The sequence below is a fragment of the Solanum dulcamara genome, chromosome 4 (assembly GCF_947179165.1).
Source record: "Solanum dulcamara chromosome 4, daSolDulc1.2, whole genome shotgun sequence".
Classification (NCBI taxonomy): domain Eukaryota; kingdom Viridiplantae; phylum Streptophyta; class Magnoliopsida; order Solanales; family Solanaceae; genus Solanum; species Solanum dulcamara.
The window spans coordinates 5,408,792-5,429,090 of NC_077240.1; the positions used below are offsets into that span (position 1 = coordinate 5,408,792).

The 20,299-nt window shown below is 34.8% G+C and overlaps 3 protein-coding genes and 1 non-coding gene across 4 annotated transcripts; 1 reads left to right on the top strand and 3 right to left on the bottom strand.

Annotated features, from left to right (window-relative positions):
- Nucleotides 1-4,848: 4,848 nt before the first annotated feature.
- On the bottom strand, nt 4,849-6,641 carry LOC129885718 (uncharacterized). Its single transcript, XM_055960106.1, has 3 exons — nt 6,189-6,641; nt 5,530-5,926; nt 4,849-5,448 (listed from the first exon to the last, which is right to left on the bottom strand). The coding sequence occupies exons 1-3, from the start codon at nt 6,588-6,590 to the stop codon at nt 5,048-5,050; spliced, it is 1,200 nt and encodes a 399-aa protein (XP_055816081.1). The 5' UTR covers nt 6,591-6,641; the 3' UTR covers nt 4,849-5,047.
- Nucleotides 6,642-8,773: 2,132 nt separating this feature from the next.
- LOC129885719 (nicotinamidase 1-like) lies at nt 8,774-10,735 on the top strand. The gene is made up of 5 exons (XM_055960107.1): nt 8,774-8,960; nt 9,041-9,224; nt 9,935-10,068; nt 10,203-10,388; nt 10,477-10,735. Exons 1-5 carry the CDS (start codon nt 8,820-8,822, stop codon nt 10,567-10,569), a joined length of 738 nt encoding a protein of 245 aa, XP_055816082.1. The 5' UTR covers nt 8,774-8,819; the 3' UTR covers nt 10,570-10,735.
- On the bottom strand, nt 9,761-9,859 carry LOC129888125 (U6 spliceosomal RNA). Its single transcript, XR_008766553.1, has one exon. It is a non-coding gene; the product is annotated as a U6 spliceosomal RNA (small nuclear RNA).
- Nucleotides 10,736-11,141: 406 nt separating the features above from the next.
- Nucleotides 11,142-20,261, bottom strand: LOC129885717 (protein EXECUTER 1, chloroplastic). The gene is made up of 12 exons (XM_055960105.1): nt 19,614-20,261; nt 17,575-17,691; nt 16,840-16,905; nt 16,339-16,445; nt 14,933-15,014; nt 13,526-14,230; nt 13,325-13,448; nt 12,995-13,164; nt 12,550-12,624; nt 12,297-12,389; nt 12,044-12,190; nt 11,142-11,532 (listed from the first exon to the last, which is right to left on the bottom strand). The coding sequence occupies exons 1-11, from the start codon at nt 20,064-20,066 to the stop codon at nt 12,098-12,100; spliced, it is 2,085 nt and encodes a 694-aa protein (XP_055816080.1). The 5' UTR covers nt 20,067-20,261; the 3' UTR covers nt 11,142-11,532; nt 12,044-12,097.
- Nucleotides 20,262-20,299: the final 38 nt, after the last annotated feature.

Sequence of the window (20,299 nt, forward strand, 5' to 3'; positions counted from 1 at the left end):
CATGTCCTCGCTCGGACAAAAGAAAAGATGTATTATTTCGTAATTAAGATGATTTTAAGCTTTTGTCTTTGTAGAGTTAATATGACCAATTTCATTTGTGTATTTCTAACATTTTTAGTTGATTGATGATGCGAGGTACTGATAGTTTACATATAAAGTAATGTATTTACTTTATGTTTTTAGCGTCCAAGTAAGTTTTGTATTTGGTTGAAGGCTCGTGCTACGGGGGGAATTAAGGGGAATGAGTAATTATAAGAAGCATTGCGTTTTGCATGTGTCTAGTAATATTTCTTTAACTATTTTCCTAAAAATTCTTTGTGCAAGTTGATTACTTTCTAGGTAAACTAATAAATTCAACTCTAAATTAAATGCAGCAGGGGATAGACAAGACAAGGATAGTTTTGAAGCTATATTTGAAGCCATGAACAGATGCAGCAAAGACGACATTGCTCTTCCAGGAGACTTTGTATTGGCTGTTCTCTTAGCATGACCGGTGAAGTCACTTTTGCGTTTTAGAAGTGTACGTTGGTCCTGGCATGACTTAATCCTCTCCCGTCACTTCATCAACATTCATCACGATCAAGCCAAGCGCAGCAGCTTGATATGTTTCTACAAATTTGATAGAACAAGATCATATAACAGCGCTTCTGTGTCTGAAGATGGAATTGTTACCGATTTATCTTTACCTCCTCCTACTCTTCCTAAAAGACGCAACATTTACGTGTCAGATTCTTGTAGAGGCATGGTATGCTTTCATCTGGATCGTGCCCTAAATCAGTGGTGGTGTGGAACATTGCTACAAGGGATTTTCCATGGCATTACTGAAAGAGCACATCAGATATATCATGTTACGATGCGCTCTTCTAATCGTGTGATGAGTGATCTAGCTGCAGGTTTCACCTTCCTTCCCATCACCAACGAGTATGTTGGAAGCCTAGTGGACCAAAGTAATATTTTTATTACACAAAGAGCAAAATATTACACACACAAAATAAAACTCTTACAACTTTCTCATAATAAGTATTTCGGTTCTTCACTTTATCATAAGAATTTTGCTCTCTATTTCTTCCTCTCTAACTCTCTAAGTTTCTTCTTTCTAAAACACACACACACAATTACATGCATACAAACATCTATTTATAGTCAATGTACACCTCCATATAGAAGACTCTAGGTATGATTTTATTTTAGCCAACTTTGACCAATTTGAATTCTCCATCTTTAGTTTACGTTGTCAAATTGAATTCCTCCATCTTTAGTTTACTTCTCCAAATTGAATTCCTCCATTTTTTGGTTTACTTATTGAAGTTGGTTTGAATTTTAACACTCCCCCTCAAATCAAACTTTTCATTCCAAGCTTTTCTTTGAGTATGTGGAATATGTCTACTTTCAATGACTTTGTAAATATATCTGCTAATTGGTCTTGCTTCGACTGTGTGACACCAGATTCTTCGTGAGTGATATGATAGACTTGTTGTCAACATAAATTGTGATCGGATCTTCTTGAGCAAAAAATAATTCTTCCAAAATATTCTTCAACCAACTTGTTTGATAGGTGCATGCTGCAACGGCTATATATTCTGTTTCACATGTTGAAAGAGCAACAGTTTGTTGTTTCTTTGATGACCATGAAATTGACCTCAAAATCAGCTTCATACTCCTTCATTAACACTTGGGAGTATCAAAATACCCATGCTGTAGTAGTCATAGTGATGGAAATGGTCGAGATGTTTTGAGAAAATGAACAACCTATTAAATATTGAATCATATAAAATTCCACTAATTTTTGAAAAAAATATGCTAAACATTAAAAATCTTATGCTCAATACATGAGAAGATTACATCTTCATTCTCGAATATATGAGATCCAAATAAAGGGTCTCCAATCCGCTTCATTCGCCCAAAATCTGTCCATACGATGTTCCAGTCATGATCCAAAAGTATGTCAGCGGGCTTCAAGTGTCCCAGAATCACCAAATTTCAAAACTAACACAAATATTTCAACAGTATGCAACTTAAAAGTACTAAACCATAAAATATAGCAAATAAACCAAAAGTCATTAAGCAGCCCTAGCTATTAACATATCTTTTTTTTTTCTTTCAGAAAGTTGTCCCAAAAAAAAAAGTTGAATACCAAAATGGAGCTTGGGGAAGCCATTGATACACAGCAAAAGAAATTTCAGTAGGTAATTTGTCCCAAAATAAAAGAAATAAAAAAGTTGTATACCAAAATGGAGCTTGGGAAAGCCATTGATACACAACAAATAAATTTATTTTTTGCACTGACAATTCTCTTAATACTTTTTTTGTGGGTCTTTAATTAGATTTTATTGAACGGTTATTAGTTTTAAAAAATAGTACTAATTAAGATCTTAACAGATTAAAATCGACTAAGCATTTTAAACTCTCTTTATTTCAATTTGCTTGTATGATTTAATTTGACATGAAATTTAATAAAATAATAAATATTTTTAAATCATGTGATTTTAAATTAAGAATATATCAATTTTTTTTAATTTTATAACCTTAAATATGTCACATGTAATATTATAATTATGAATTTGCCACAAAAAAAATCTCATTTAAATGAAGAGATGGTTATTCCTTTTTTTTGTTTCAATGAAGAGAACTAAAAACAATTTTAATTAGTTATTGCTTAATTTAATTCCTAAATCAATATTGGTTTTATAAGAAGAACTTAAAAGTAAATACGAAACGTTTTATAATAAATCAACCGCACATATATAAAGCTACTTTTGTGTTAATTTATTGTGAAACATTTTTCATCAGTCACTTGGTACAAAACACGTATCCAATTCTGGAAAACGTCATTTACATGCATTCGTACATATCTCCTATTTGGTGCCACTGTATTGAAAAGCAAATTTATCTTTTGCACTGACAATTTTTTAATACTTTTTTTGTGGGTCTTAAATTACATTTTACTGAACTGTTATTAGTTTTAAAAAACAATACTAACTAAGATCTTAACATATTAAAATCGACTAAATATATTAAATACTACTCTCTCCATTTCAATTTGCTTATCTGATTTGATTTGACATAAAATTTAAAAAAATAAAAATTGAATCTTGTTTAAATTAAAAATATGTAAGATGTATTAAAAAATCATTTATTTTTTTAATCTTAAACGTATTACGTAGAATGTTATGATTAAAAAATTATCAAAAGAAAAAAATATTTTTTTAAATGATTAAAAAAAGAAATAAAGACAAATAAGAGTGGAACAGAGGGAGTATTAAAATACTTGAAAGAAAGAATAATTACATTAGTAAAAAAAGAAAATTTGTGTCACATGTGTAATAGATAATACAATACGCTTATTATCTGGAGAGCCAAATTGTTACTTTCTTTCAGTATAATTATTACACAAAATATTAAATATTCTTAGTTATAAAAGTTTGTTTCATATGACATATATACTTCCAATTATTATGTGACACAGTAAATACTTGAAATTCTGAGATTTAAATTTTTAAATTTTGATCATAAATTCATAAATTAATATATTTGTAAATTACAAAAATTACTAGTATTAATCACAATAATTAACAACTTAAAAAATTCAAAAGTAATCTTAAAAGAATTCAAGTAAAAAGAAAGTCTCTGACACATAATTGTGACAGAAGGAAATTTCATCTGGAGCGTGCCTTAAATCAGTTGTGGTATGGAACATTGCTACAAGGGAGTTCAGGATTTTCCATGGCATTACTGAAAGAGCGCGCTCTTCTCGTTGCCAGGTTATGACTGATCTAGCTACCCTTCCCATCCACTCACGAGTAAAAGTTGGTTAGGGTCATTATCTACTTTAACAATACCGTGTATAACCAGGTGGAATATTAATGATAGTAACATATAGATGGATTTTCCGTATAAGATCACCCAATTTGGGCGTTGTCTAAATACAAATGAGGCTATTCATTGGTTAGGGCATAAAATCGAAGGAGGACCCAGTATTGTGATTGCCTTTGATATGACTGAGGTCAAGTTTCGAGAGATATCTACACCATTTAATTATGATCAGAAAACAAGGTTTAACTATACATCGTACCACCAGAATCTTGCACTACTGAATGAAAATACACTAGCTATTTGTGGTGCATTACATACTTGATACTTCCACAAGCTATTTGTCTTATACAGTTTGGGCTCTGAATGACTATGGAGGTGCTTCAGAATCTTGGGCTAAGCAATACACATTCGAAACACGTTACAACCTGCAGCCGATAGGTTTTTGATTTAATGGTGAAGTGGTCGTCGCTAGAATGAAGGAATCACCAGTAAAAATGAGTCTGTACAATTGCCACACCAATCAAACTAAAGATTTTCCAATCGATACTACGTCAATCTTCCATTACAAGGAGAGCCTTGTTCCACTTCTCCACACCATCACCAATGTCTGTTCTAATAAAGATTGCCCTTTTTAAACATCAATCTACACTACTCAAGAGATCGATCAATTATAAGCAGATAATTAGTTATCTTGGATGCCCAACTCCATCATCTAATCCTGATGATGATGAATTATAGCTCCATCCGCCCTGCTTGTTTAGCATAAGCTACTTAAGCAAAAGATCCACGGTACTATTGTGCATGCTCAGCATTAGCAGTAAAGAACAGATTGATTACACATAACGCTGTGACAAGCAAACCTGAGGATGAAAAATCAGGTGATGCTTAGTCCTGTTTAGTTGTAATTTTAGTGTATGTTTACACAAAAATTTATGCTCAACAATAAAGTATTGGTGAATCCACCATCTTATAGTTCCATCTGCCCTGCTTATTTAGCATATGTTAACACTTTCAAATGCAACCTCTGAAAATCAATTCAAACAAAATTTACAAGTTTAAGGTGCTCTAAAAATACATAAAGTTCATCATGTGACAATCTTCAAGACAAGGTAAAGAAATCACGTGTTTATTCAGTGAAGAGCATATTTACTAGCTAAGAACTGCGTCAAGCAAAAATTTACATATGAAAGAGAGATGAGCTGAACAAGAATAAGTATAAAAGAGGACCAAGGCATTAAACATCGTAACCAGGGTTTACTTTCTGCTGAACATCCCCATAACTCTGTAATTCTTCTACATCCTCTGGACTACCCAAAAATAGAGGAAGTCTTTGGTGTAGCTTGACAGGCTGAATAGATAAAATTCGATTTTTACCATCTGAACCTCTACCTCCAGCCTTTTCCACTAAGAAACTCAGGGGATTTGCTTCATAAACAAGCCGAAGGTGGTCCCTTGGATTCATTGCTACCCCACCATATAACAGAGTCCGATGAAAATCTGCCACTAGAGAACATATATATCGTGCTGAGTACTTCTTAGGATGTTTTCCCTTCCCTTGTCTTATGGTGTCAATATACTGTCTTAATCCATCAGGCCAGTCAAAATACCGAGCATCATTAACTGAATAAGTTTGCCCTGATGTTGACGATGTAATTATCAGTTTAGAATGTGACTATGCAATGGAGTTGGAGCAACAAACTTATGAAATAGCAATACCTCGAGGAGGAATGTTGATGTTAGGATGTGTCATGAGGAAATCTCCGGTTGCATGATCCAATGTGAATGCATGTGTCCCAGAACCAAAACTAGCACAGAGTATTGTGGCTGACGAATAGAGAACATAAGCAGCAGCAACAAGCTTTGATCCGCTCTGAAGGCAGTTTACCAAAGCCTTTTCCTCCACTGGCAAATGATCAATTTCCACAAGACGTTTGTAAATCCCGAATATTGTCCCAGTGGGTATTGAGGCATCTATATTTCTGGAACCATCTAAAGGATCCATGACAACCACAAATGGGCCATCATCAGTTATCCACACAGGACACTCATCTTCTTCTGAGGCCATCACAGCAACTTTTCCCGAATTTCTAAGAGACGACAATATAATCTCGTTCTGAACAAACGTACAAAAAATGCCTTAGAACATGAGACTACTATTAAAAATCAGAATTGCATACAACCTATAAGTGAAATAACATCAATCAATCAATAATTCCTCAATCCCAATTGGGTCTCTATACATTGGACTATGTTGGGTGTATTTCATTCGAGTACTAAATAATTTATGGCAAACTCAAATTCTCTACCACAATATTATTGCATATAATAAAATCAAACCTAAGAAATCCCATAGATTATGAAAACAAAAAACGGACCGAGACAATATCAAGAGGCTTAGGCTTATCTCTATCAGAAGAATTGCCAGTATTTGTAGTGGCAACATTGTTGGTGAGGCTGGAATTGAAAGGGGAAGCAACAAGAGCAGCAATTTTCTTGGAGGCAAATTCTAAGTGACCAAACAACAATACCAAGTCATCACCCACATCAACCCTTCCTTTACCCATGTACTCCATCAGTGTACAAAACCCACTGTTTACAGAATCAATTTTGCTACTGCCAATTGCAATTGGTGATTTAACCCTGGAGTTAATTAACCCTCCAGAAAATGCCATATTTTCAGTACAGAAATTATATTTTTGAGGAAAAATTGCAGAACTTGGTGAGGAGAGTTTGGTTCTTGGTGGAAAATTTAGGGAAGAAATGGTCGATGATAGCATCTCTATACTCTGTGGCAGACTGCCAGGCAACTTTGGTACAAAAGCCTATTTTTTTAATTTTCTATCATTTATCCTTTTTAACACTTTGTTTCTAGGGAAGTTACTGATAAAGTTGTATATAATTTAAATTTAAATTATATTGTCATATTTAAATGTGTACATTTAATTCAAGAAAATTAATTTTTGGATTCACATAAAAAAGGAAAAAGGATTAGGCTCCGCTGACCTCTCTATTTCATAGTATCTTCATTTATCTAATGTATGTTCTTTTTGAATTAGTGACACGTGTTCCATTTAATATTGTTAATCTAAAATAAATTTACTAAAACAAAGGTCTTAAAGATAATTAGAGTAATAGATATTTTCATATATTTATTCCAACAATTATAGCAGCTAATTACGATATTTTGTTTATAAAAAAATACCTAACAATTAACCCTTCCAAATTTTAAATATTTCTGTAAAACTTTCATATTTAGAGTTTGGTTTTTGTCTTCTTTTTTAAAAAAAATTAAATAAATCTTTATTAATCTCTGAATTAGAATACTTTTATATAATTAATTTAGAAAATTTCTCTTATTTTATAGATTGAACAATTTGGTTATTATTAACTTCTACAAATTCCTTTTTTTTTCAGTTTCCATCCAATGTCCGATACCTTACCTCCATTAGCGCTTTTTACTAAAGATTTTTTCATACCCAAGGCTCGAATCGAGAACTCTAATTAAGGAAGGAACAGCCTCATCTACTGCACCACATCCTTTAATAGTCACTTCTACGGATTCAACTTCTTACTCAGTAATTTATTCTTGTTTTTACTTTAAACTTGCTCTCTTAGACAACAACTAAAATAAAAAATATTAGTACAGGTGTATATTATTGTTTAGAAGAATCTAATGAACTAACAGTAATAGAATGGAAATTATTTTGATACTTTAATTGTTGCAGTTTTTCTTTATTCATAAAAAAATTAGTATCGTAGACAATAAAATTCTCATCGAAAAAAATTATAATCAAGATAAAACATATTACAATAATTGTAGTATTTGATTTCATTTGTTTAAGTGAAAGTGGTTGTTTTCTTTATATGTGTGAGATCTACTTTTTTATAGTATTACCATTTAGATATAAGGTAATCCTTAATTTTTCAAGGATTTGCTGCAACTGAAGTTAGTATCGACATAGGTAGCATAGGATGTTCATCATTCTTATTTCAATTTTGCTGGTATGTGTTCAATATCTCCAGTTGAGTTGTTATCTCATAGATGGATATTAATTTCTTTTCTTTTGATGTATATCATACCTGTCCGAGTCTTCTTGGACTCCATCTTTTCCCTTGCATTTTCGAGATGGGCCATGCAGGCTCAATCGTGCTATTATACAGGTTGGGAGGGAAGCTGTATACATGCTGGAAATGGACTAAAAAAACAGCAACAAGGATATGGGCCAAAGCCCACACGATTTAGCTCTAGCATCAGGGCCCATTTAAATGGACTCCTTATTTTTCTACTTTTTTAAATTACAAAAATCCTTTAAAATTTATCGATTTCGAATACATTACTGAACTTTCGAATAGATCAGCGAATATCCGGATACATAAGGAAGAGATGTATTCGAGAGGAGAGGACTGTATTAAAGAGGCGATAGAGATGTATCAAAGAGGGAATAAGACATCTGAATACATAGGGATGAAATGTATCAGAGAGTGGAGGAATGTATCCAAGAAGGGGATAGGGATATATCAATGAGAGAGGAGTGATGTATCCGAAAAGGAATTTTCTTGAGTTTTTTTGAAATAGTAGAGAGATTTTAGAGATTATGATAAACTAAAATGTATATTTAAATAAGTTTTTTTTATTTTATAAATATAGTGTCCAAACTAACTTGTATACATTTTACCTTTGACTATTCACTTAATTTTTATCTCTACTAAAAATTATACCCAATAGAGGACACCATTAAGTGCTCATTTAGATATTCCCTTAGATGCAAAAGCAGAGCTTATCCGTAAAAATTTAAGTTGGCTTATACCTAGAGTGGAATAGTCAGTTGATTTTAAAATATATATATATATATATATATATATATATATATATATATGTATAACAGCATAGTGGTGGGACATGGTGGTTGGACTAATCATAGAAAATCAATCAGTATTTTTTCTTATAAATATCAATCATTCAATCACCCTTATCGACTACTATAAGAAAATTGGAAAGAACAAATATGGTAATAAAAACAGTAGAACTTTTGAAGAATGAAATTCCCATAGAGGAGGAATCAGTGGTCATCACTGAAGATATAAAGGCTGGCCTTGTTCTTGTGGACATAATCAATGGATTTTGTACTGTTGGTGCTGGAAATCTGGTACTTGAATTAAATTTTTCCTCTGTTTTAATTAATTATAGAATTATTAATTAATTGAATTTTGTTGTAATTGATTATAGGCACCAAGAGAGCCAAACAGGCAGATATCTGAAATGATTGATGAATCATCAAGGCTTGCTAGAGTGTTCTGTGACAAGAAATTACCAGTTCTTGCCTTTCTTGATTCACATCATCCTGATAAACTTGAATACCCTTATCCTTCTCACTGCATCAATGGCACTGATGAATCCAACTTGGTACCTGGTACAAATTTCACTACTACAACAATGATTTTTCCCTTTTTCATCGCGAATCAGTCCAAAGTTTGTGTCGTAGAACATGATTTTTCCACAAGTTTCTCACTGAATCAATTCACTAAAAAAATGTATGCAGTGGAAAATAGATTCTCACCATTCAATCAAAATATCCGTGGAAATAGCTATTCAACATTTTTTGATGGAAAAATAGTGATTTCTTAGTAGTGTTTCTACCTACTTGTTGAACTTTTTTTTGAGTTCTTGCTTTCTTTACTTGTGTTTTTTTAATTTTTTGGGACCCTTTTATGGTTTTCTTTAACTTTCAAGTTATGTAGAGTTGCAATTACTAGGCTACATTTTCAATTTCCAATAGGCAATAAGCTATAAGGACTAGCATAGTGCTCCCTGTCCAATATGTTTATAAGTTGTTTCAACCTGACCTAGCAAAATTAGATGTAGACAAGTTCATGTCCAAAAAAAATACTACAAGTTGCAATAACTTTCATCCTTTAAGTATATACATATCTATATTAGCAAAAATAAATAAGCATGGACTATTTCTCGATTTGTGATCATCCTTGCCTAGGGGCCATAATGATCTTCTCTGTATTATTCCAATTTTATTGTATGTCCCAAACGGACAACTATTCTCCACTGATTATTGGATGATTTTGTATCATCTCTTCTGATGAAGAAATTGTCGTGTGAACTTTGCAGCACTAAGATGGGTGGAGAAGGAACCAAATGTTACAATCAGGCGCAAAGATTGCTATGATGGCTATATTGGTTCCTTTCAGGAGGATGGTTCTAATGTATTTGTTGATTGGGTGAAGAACAACAAAATTCAACTCGTATGTGCTCTCTCATGTTTCTCTTAAACTTCCTATATGTTTCTACTGAACAGTCATTTCAGGTCCATATAACATATTCGTGATGTTCATATGGTTGAAGAATGTTGACTGACTGATCGTTTGTTTGAACCAAGTTGTTGGTGGTAGGGGTGTGCACAGACATTTGTGTGCTGGACTTCCTTTGCTCCACATTATCAGCTAAGAACCGCGGTTTCCTCAACCCTTTGGAGGATGTAGTAGTTTACTCTCAGGGATGTGCCACCTTCGATTTTCCTGCCTCTATGGCAAGACACACCAAAGATATTTCACCACATCCTCAGGTAATTTATAACAAATCAAAATTTGTTGTTAATCTTGATCAACTTACTCAGCGTTTGATTAATCGACTTACTGTTTGGGGGCATGCAGGAGCTAATGCATCATGTGGGACTTTACATGGCCAAGGGAAGGGGTGCCAAAATAGCTAAACAAGTCTCCTTCAACAACTTGAACAAACCATGATGATATATTGCAATCTTTTCTTTGGAAAGGGTTGCATTTTATGTACTCCAGTAGTTTCTATGATTACAATAATGCTACGACATAAGGTGCATGCATATGTACATATAAAAATAATGAGTTTGGATATGCTGTTTCCACTAGATTAACGCAAGAATACCAAGTTTAACCTTGTGCCTTGTATCATCAATAGATGATGTATGTTATGTATGCAGTATAATAGGATAGTAGTTTATCCACAAATTTGCCAGAATTTTTTCATTTTGATGGTACATTTCGTATTGGACATGGACATTGCATCAGAACATTGAACAGAAAAATTGTCTGTTAAAAGTATCACAGATTAGTACAAAGCATCTGGTGATAGTTAGTGTAATTATCTGCCTATGTTTGTCAATGAACCATAAATATGTCTTCATGATACACATGACAGAAGTATTCAGCTCATTGCAAGAACATTCTTTCAACTGAATAAAAAAAACAATTCCGACCCAAAATGCATGAAATCTAAGAACCTGCAGACTGCAGTTCAGTTGACAATTCAAGAGCCAAGGACATGAAATCAGAACATGAGATACTTGCCAATATACACGTTCTATCTAAGGATTCTATTTAGAGAATAAATTCCAAATTTTTTTAAGGTGCTCTCGCATAAATAGTACTACAATGTTCACTGACGGGGAAAAAATAAAAATAAAAAAAGAACTGAAAAAGAATACTAACATAATGAGCATATATGTACAAGCTCAGTGCCCTAAGAAAATGCTAGTAGGCCTGACCATTTGGTAGACCAGAGAAATTTTGGGGGGCTATCAACTCAAAAATGGCTGTTAGTTCCACATAATGCAAAAAGCTTTATGATGGCTACTAAAACAGTCAGTTGCCCAGGACTTCATATTCAAACGAAATCTTGATTCTTCTCTTCAGCTCAAACTGACAAGGATGTGGTAATAGATATCATGTTGACTGCAAAGGAACAGAGAAGCACACATCTTATGAGATCAGAGATCAAACTGAAATAGGATTAATCATACAAGTAACGTCCTTGTAATTCATCACGGTACCAAAAATGGATGGAGGTCTAAATTTTCCAAAATATGCCAGAACCTATGGCTGGAAAAGTATAGCCTACCGACTATCCAGCCCATTACTCCAAGCAAAAAGATTTTGAATAGGTACAAAGGTCTAAACTAGCTAGAGGGCTTTGAACTGCAAATCAATTCCAAAGCCTTTATATTCAGAACATGGAAAAAGTATAAAATACGGGACATGGGTACTAGGGTACGATAAATAAGTATGAAATTAAGGTTTTATCTATACAATACTTGAATGTTTGAAGAGAATGTCAAGTAAATGATAGTTGACCATCTAACATGTGTTTTATGACTAAAATGTGAACGATCTGCCAAATATGTTGAAGTAATCCAAGATCTACTCGTTCTGTGAACTTGCCAAGTGCAAGTGCAAAAGAGCATACCTACAAAGAACTGAACCAAGAACAAACAGCCACAAACTGTATCTACAGAGATGTTTACTCCTGCAGCCTAAGCCGATGAAAGAACACTAAGAAATGATATTCAGGATCCCAGTAGACAAAACCCACAACAGGCCCTCCTTTAATGTACTGCACAATTCAACAGGAAATAAATAAGTTGAGAAAATGAAACTGAGAGAATAAAGAGACAACAAAACAAAAGACAACGGGTGCCATTAAATAGAGATCTCTAAACCTTTCCATCTAGGATAACCAGTTCACCATCAACCCATCTGGGATTTCGAAAACCAGGCTCTGCCAGCCTTCCTTGTCCCCTGTATCGAGCAATCTGTATTTGACATAGAGATAACATGGGCCTAAAATGTGAGAGATAAACCCACACATCATAAAATCCAGAGCTATGGAACTTATGCACCAAAAAGAAAGATACGCAAAACAAATAATGGCAAGAAATATTAGGCAATCTAAAAATCACTAGAATCACTTACCACACCAAATTCTTCTGGAATAATCCCTTTATGTGGAAGTTGATATTTTTTACCGATTCTTGCACGGAATGCTATCTGCAAATTAGAAAGAAAGGCATTAATGGTCGAACACCACTCCATCACGCTCCACCCCTCTCTATTTTAAAAGGCAAGGCAAGAAAAACTTCTACAACAAACTAAAATGCACAAATGCAGGATATGATACACTCTATATTTTCAATCTTCATTGATCAAAGGATTAGCAAAACACCTATTCGAATTGGGCATAAGAAATCAGGTTATACATTCTTTCCCTAGTCTCTACCAGTCAGATAGAGAGATCTCTACACTCCAACCAGAATGGATGATCTCAGATATCTTAATTTATTTTAAAAAGAAAAAAGTGTGAGTCTACCTTCTGTAGGTTAGACTATATGCACAACTTTTGGATTCAAAGTGAAGTTACCTGACCAGCTGGCACATAAGAATCTCCAGTTAATTTTACAGCTTCAACATACTCGTAAAATTCTAAGCGTGACGACTCCTTAGTGCTACCGTCTTCTTTCCACTGACCAAATCTTCGCCTAAAGTGGATGACTTCCGAAGTGTACAGACCATGAGCACCAATATATAATCCTGATAAAAATCGTAAATTATTGACCGACTTAAGAATGAGAGTGGGTAGAATAACAATGATGATGCACTAGTTGAACAAGCATATTTACAAGAAAAAGGAGAATCAGGAACCTAGACAGCAAGAGTACAAAAGAAGAGAAGCATATTCAAGATTAACCACCATTTAGTGGATCCGGAGATGCTGAAATCTCAATGCGGTTAAAGGTGGTTGACTTTGACAATGGCTGACGATTTCGTGCCTGAGTAAGAGTGAGGCTGATCAACTCTCCCATATCTTTAAGGACCTGCATGTTTCAGTAAAACTATTAAAGAGAAGAATAAAAACTAAGCAATTTGAATGACAAGATATAAGCGTTCTCACCTTCATAGGTATTTTCCCCTTGCCGATGAACTTTGCAAGATCAACCATCACATGATCCAAGCTACGTTGACCTTGGAGTCTAGCCTTCTTATTTGGGGGAGATTGTCCACTGCCAGAGGAATTGCTTTTGTTCTCATCTTCCTCTATACTGAAAGTAAATGACAGGTGACCCTTTTTCTCTAGCCTCGCCGGTACTCGAAGCAGGTCTTTATGCTGTGCACCACTTGAGGTATTTTGCATGAGACCACCAACAACCACCCTAACTGCAATTTGGCTCTGCTCTTCACCATCACTAACCCCATTGTCTCTATCCAATTCAATCACATTCTGCTCTCCATCTCTTTCCACCTTAATTTCATCTTCGTCATCCACACTGTCCAAATCATAGTCCTTTTCTTCATCTTCATCTTCCTCATCCATAATTTGCTCAATGACCTTTGATATTAGATCTCTATCTACCTTCCCTGGAGCTGTCACTTTCAAAACCTTGACCTGTACTCCTGGAATCATGTCTTTCAATGCATTCTGAAAGCCAAAATCATCATCCCTGTCTTCACCATCTTCCTCAGCATCTGAGATTTTATCAAACATATCACTTTTGTGTTCAGAGGGACCAAGAGTGTCCAAGTTACTGGAAGCACCAGGTAGCTTTGAAGAAGGAAAAGGTAAATCTTGCTGAACTGGCTTTCTCTTCAAGTAAACAGCCTGAAATCATGTGGATCACAAGGATTTTTTAATAACTATTGAAAGGAAAGGACTCTACTGTAGAGAGTGGACTAAATCATCTTTAACTAAACTCTTATCTTCATATTTTGGCATGCTTACAAAAAGTGTATAGATGAGGGGATTCTGCTTCAGAAAAAGGAGGTGCAAATTTTTTTCAGTTCTTTTTAGCAAGTGCAACATCTTCAACATAAAATAATCTTGCTGAACTGTCATTCCATCCATGACATTTGCAAAGGCAGGACTACAGGACTACATATAGGGAATAGATCACATCCTGAGAAACTCTCTTCCCAGGGCCACACCAACATCATCACATCTGAGCAATGATATTCTATAGTGACATTCATGTCTATAACTAAACTTGCATCAAGTTTCATCCATAGATTCCAACATGCTGTTAACTAAAAAAGAAACAAGAACTACACCTCAATATCCCGTTAAAATAGTTGAGGTGAGCTACATAATCCTCAATGTCCACTTTGCCGTAATTGGGTTTCACCCAAGCATTCACCATTATTAATATTTCATCACAATTGACTATTTATTTCTAATCCACTGATGATAATACCCCATCTTCAGAAACCAACAGGTCATGAACCGAGACACTCAATATCTTTCTAGACACAGCATCGATGGAAGATGTCAACGAGTTAAAAGTAAGTATGTGAGATAGAAAGATACCTGTTGCCTGTATTCACCTTTATTATCCACGGTAAGAAATATTTCAAAGAGAGGGGCACCTTCCACGGTCGAAGCAAGCTGGCTGTCAGTAGAGCACATGAACCCAGTAAATAACACCCCCCTAAGGCAGTTAAGGTTCTTGTTCACTTTTACTTCATTAAGGAAAAATCAAATATAACAGAAAAACGCCCCACAGTATCTGTTGCTACTAACTAGGACATAAGGCACAATAAAAAATGCAACCATACCCTGCAAGACTCGGTTCGGAAAAGCTCAACACTTGGATTAGGAATTTATCGAACTTCAACGGCAAAATAGCACTAAGTAGCTAGGTTGTGTGGACTCTTCAATTTTGTTGGTAAACCCCTGTAGACACGACACGGGTGCGGGATTCGTGTGGAATTCGGTCAACCCACATCGGATACTTTGACCACAGTCCATGGACAAATTTGGGGTGAAAATTGAGATTTTGATTTCTCAAAATAAAAGATGAAACAAATTTAAGACATGGGAAATGGCATAGCTTCAATACTTTTTAGCTTTTCCTCTTGGTCAGTATTTGTTATTTATAAAATGTCTTCTTTCTCAGAGAAGATAGGGATGATTTCCAAATTAAATATTAGCATGTTGATTTTTGACAATCAATAATCTTGGAGAATGAGAGATTGAATTCTACAACATACATGTAAGTTTTCCACATAATATCTCTCCCAAAATTTAGAATATCTTTATAAGTAGCTCTATAAAGATAAAAACAAATTTAAGACATGGAAAATGGCATAGCTTCAATCCTTTTTAGCTTTTCCTCTTGGTCAATATTTGATATTTATAAATGTCTTCTTTCTCATAGAAAAATAAGGATGATTTCTAAATTAATTATTAGCATGTTGATTTTTGATAATCACTAATCTTGGTGAATGAGAGTATTGAATTCTATAGCATACATGCAAGTTTTCAACATAATATCTCCCAAAATTTAGAATATCTTTATAAGTAGCTCTATTTTTATATTTTTGAATTTTTTAGCCGAATCCCAACACCCATATCCCTAACTGGATCTGTAATCCTGAATCTTAAAATTTAGATTTTGCCGAATCCGACCCTCGGATCTGCAACCGTGTCGGATACCCGCTTTCTTTAATTTTCTTTTGTACTGGAAAGTCATCTTCTTATTTACTCCCCCCGCCCCCCCAAACAAAAAGGGGGGGGGGGCAATGAGAATGTCCACAGGCATTCCCATTTTCCATAATCATCCTGTGTTAATCCCACGGGAAAACAAATACAGAGAGATGAGGCAGATAATAGGCAAAGACCCCTTTCTTCTATATTTTTTAAGAAAGAGAATTTTAAGTTCAATCAGCTAATAGCAAATTCAAACAAAACCCAGCAGAAACCTAGAAGTGTACCGTGGACTGTAACTTCTCGCGACATATCTTCCATGCTCAGCACTTATATGAATAATGCGGCCATATGGATCACTAACATCTTCTGAAGTTCCAGCCCACCATCCAACCTACATAAACATAACAAAACATGTTACAAACTAGAAATACCAATGTGCCACAACACATATGAAACTATTCTTTTGAAACTGATAAAAAAAACATCCATGGTGGATATAGCCCAAGAACGTTGGAATAGCAAACAGTTAAAAGACTTTGAAGAGACACGGCTTGTCAAAAAGATCTAATTATATGATGTCCACGTCTTATCCAGTTGGGATGGAAGTTTATATGAATGTATAGTCCAAGTGCATAGAGCACATGAACAATGAAGAAACAGACCAAAAACAACTTTTTTTGTAGCAAACAAAACAGCTACATATGACATACCAACAAGAACATGTAGAGAGCAAACAATTGTAATTACAAGACACCACAAACTCAGTATCCTGCTACTAAACTCACCAATCCTGTACCAGCACAATCACGCATAAATACTGCATCCCTGTAGCGTTCTTCTTCTACAGCTTTCTGCATTAGAATCCAGAAGTTGAGCATCAATGTCCAGTGAAATAAATATTGTAAGATGAACAACAAGATCAACAAGAAGACCACGAAGGCACAAAAGGACCTTCCAATAGAAACTAAATACTCAAACCAGGGACTAACATTTGTGCACTGAACATTCAATGGCCCAACTTTCAGTCATGAATTCTAAATTCTCATCATTAGTGAAAAAATTAAGCAGTCCTATTTCCTTTCTTTTTTTTGTTCAAATGAAATTCAACTTTGAGGATTCCTAAATCTCAAATGTCTATCATTAGCAATACCACGAGTGCTATACTTCAGTGCTATACTTTATTTTAGATGAAGTAATAAATTTCATTGCAAGATAAGAAAGCTACATAATGTAAAGTTTGAAAACAAGAGACCACAGTTCGTACCACATTTTAATGATGAGGCTTGACACAATGGATGATCTTCCTTTTAAGTAGCCAAAGCATCTAACATCCAGTCATGTGTTCAACTCAATTCTAAGGTCTAAATCAAGTTAACTAATAACCTCTGACTAAACAATTGAAAAGGCAAAGGAACACATGCACACACACACACACACATTCTATATGTATGCATATATATTTTGATAAAGCAAAGGAAGATGATATACTGATTGTTCCAAAATAGCAGCATAAATCTTACATTTACATGGGACATCACTCTTCCAACAATATCCTTAGTAGCTGCTGCCGCAATGGCCACCTTGAGTCTAGCAGCATCTTCATAATCTTCTCTACTAATAGCATGAGCCAATTGTGACTGGTGAAATAATAGCTCCATTAAAATAGTAAAAATATAAGATACCATGATTGAGCATAAATGTAAATGATTGTGGTCTAATATAAGCCTCTTGAAGCATGTCCAAACAAGTTAAGAACAAGATGATATGGCAGGATATTACAAACTAACCAAAACCTAACAAAAAATGCACAGCAAATTATTCACCTGAGGGATCATTTTAGAATCACAAAGGACTTCGGATGGCCCTTCCAACTATTCCCCACGGGCAATCAATCTACACCTCAATCAATTGGTTTTGGGCTTATGAATCCTCTATCTATATACATTCCGCTACTTGGGACTCATATGTCATTCCAATACTTAATAATTTTGTTCTTGAGCAAAATAAAATAAAATGATGGAAGTAAGAAGTTTCATTAAGAGGCCTCAAGAAGATGCAAGGAGGATACAAAAGATAGGGACAGCTCCAGCAATAATGCCTAAATTACAAGGGAACTAAAAAAGTCTAGGAAAGTTAAAGGGGAAGTTACAAAATGACAGATTCTGCCAGCTAAATTAAGGTTCTATAAATTTCATACTTATCTCTATACTTAGTGAAATATAAGTTTCTAACCAAACTCCTGGCAGACAGGAGACCTGATATAAGTATACAATAACAACTAACCCTTAATCCCAATTAATTGTCATTTATATCTATTCATTGTCTGGATTTTGAACCCTGGATCTCATGGTTCTCTCCCACTTCATTGACCATTAGGCAACACCATTGGTCTGCATTGATTTCGAGAGACTAGAAATCTTTTGAAACCTCCATCAATGTGTTTTATTAGTTATTATAAGTTAAGGCGCTTATTTGAAATTGGGAAAAGCTCTTGTATACCAGAAATATACCCCAAAGTAGAGAAACCACATCAAAACATGGTTCTCTACGAAAGACACCTCGTCATCTACACAAATAGAAATCTCAAAGGTGCACCAAAAGGCAATAAAAGATAATAGGCTATTCCTCAACTGTATAAAATCATTTCCAATCCCCTCAAACGCACTCCTATTTCTCTTCCTCCATAACCCACATAAGAGCTAGTGAGGCAACCTCCCATGTCCTTGGTCTTCTATTCCTACTTATACCAACCCTGATGTGCAACCTCCAACAATGTGTTTTTAGGTCTACCTCTTTCCCTTTTTACCAAGTTTAATCATCATACTGTAGCCTAACATGACCAAACTATACCAAGCAACTTTCTCTCATCTTATACTCTATTGTGCGATTTCGCACCCTCTTAAGGTTTCTAATCTAGTCGTGTATGATTGCACCCTCTTAAGGTATCTACTCTATTCGTGTATGATTGTATATTCATTTTAACATTCACATTTTTACAACACTCGTCTTGTGTATAGGTTTGGGCATACTTGGATGAGACCTCTCAATGCATCATGTAGACTATGACAATCACTATGGGCTTCACTTTGATAGATCCTAAAAGGTTTAAAAGCGTTCACCTTTACAATCACCAATATCATCAAAAAATAGTTTAAGCTTTGATAATCCAAAAGACATGCCCAATAATACTTGTTGAACCACGGCCAAAATAAGGTCATGTAGCATGAATGTGCAAGTTGCTATCCAATTACAGAATGAAATTGCCACCACTACAAACATGAACATTAAATAAGGTCATGTAGCATGAATGTGCAAGTTGCTATCCAATTACAGAATGAAATTGCCACCACTACAAACATTAACATTAAATACAGTTCACCATCTGCCACATCTTAGTAAAACTATCATAGACTACAAATCTAAACCTTCATCAGACCCCCCGCATAAGAAATTAAACAGATAAAATAAATAAAGAATAAAAAACACACAGGTAAACACATTGTTAACTTTCACAGTTGGAACAGAGTAACATGCAGAATAATCAAAACAATGATTGTACCTTTAAAACGGAAACCAGTCGTTCTTCCTCCTCAACCTGAGTGAAATGCTTTTTCCATCGTTCCCAATCCCATTCTTCACCATCAAGACCTGTTTCACTGTTCCTCTCAGCAAGTCCCACTCCTTTTGACCGATTCACATAATCATCCAACTTTTTCATCACGTTCTTAACAGCATCTTGAAACGCCAAATCCCATCTCCAAGAAGAAGAAGAAGATGAACTATTCTGAGAAGAAGCAGATGGCGATGGAGATGGCTCAACGGTCTCACCATCACCGGTACCGTTCCGGCAACGGCAACAGAAAGCGGAACCGGAAACCCTAGAGAGAGAATGAGAGGTTGAAAGAGTGAAGGAGGAAGATGAACGCTTCATTCGGGAAGTGAATTTAGGGTTTGAGAAGTTGAATTTGTGAGGGTTTACATCAAATGTCGGCGGCGGAGCAATCGACGCCATGACAAAGGCAAGATATGAGAATAACAACGTTGTTTCTTGATTATTTTTTTCCTCTCAATATCCAAAAAAGAGTACTCAAAAGTGGATTGCTATAGAAGAAGAACAAAGAAATAACAAGGCTGATGAATAGGAAAAAATGGGGATAAGGATGTTGATTTTTCTGACGTTGGACAAAGCAAATTGTTTTTGCAAGAATACGCACTACCACCCACTGCCACCCAACCCCACAATAT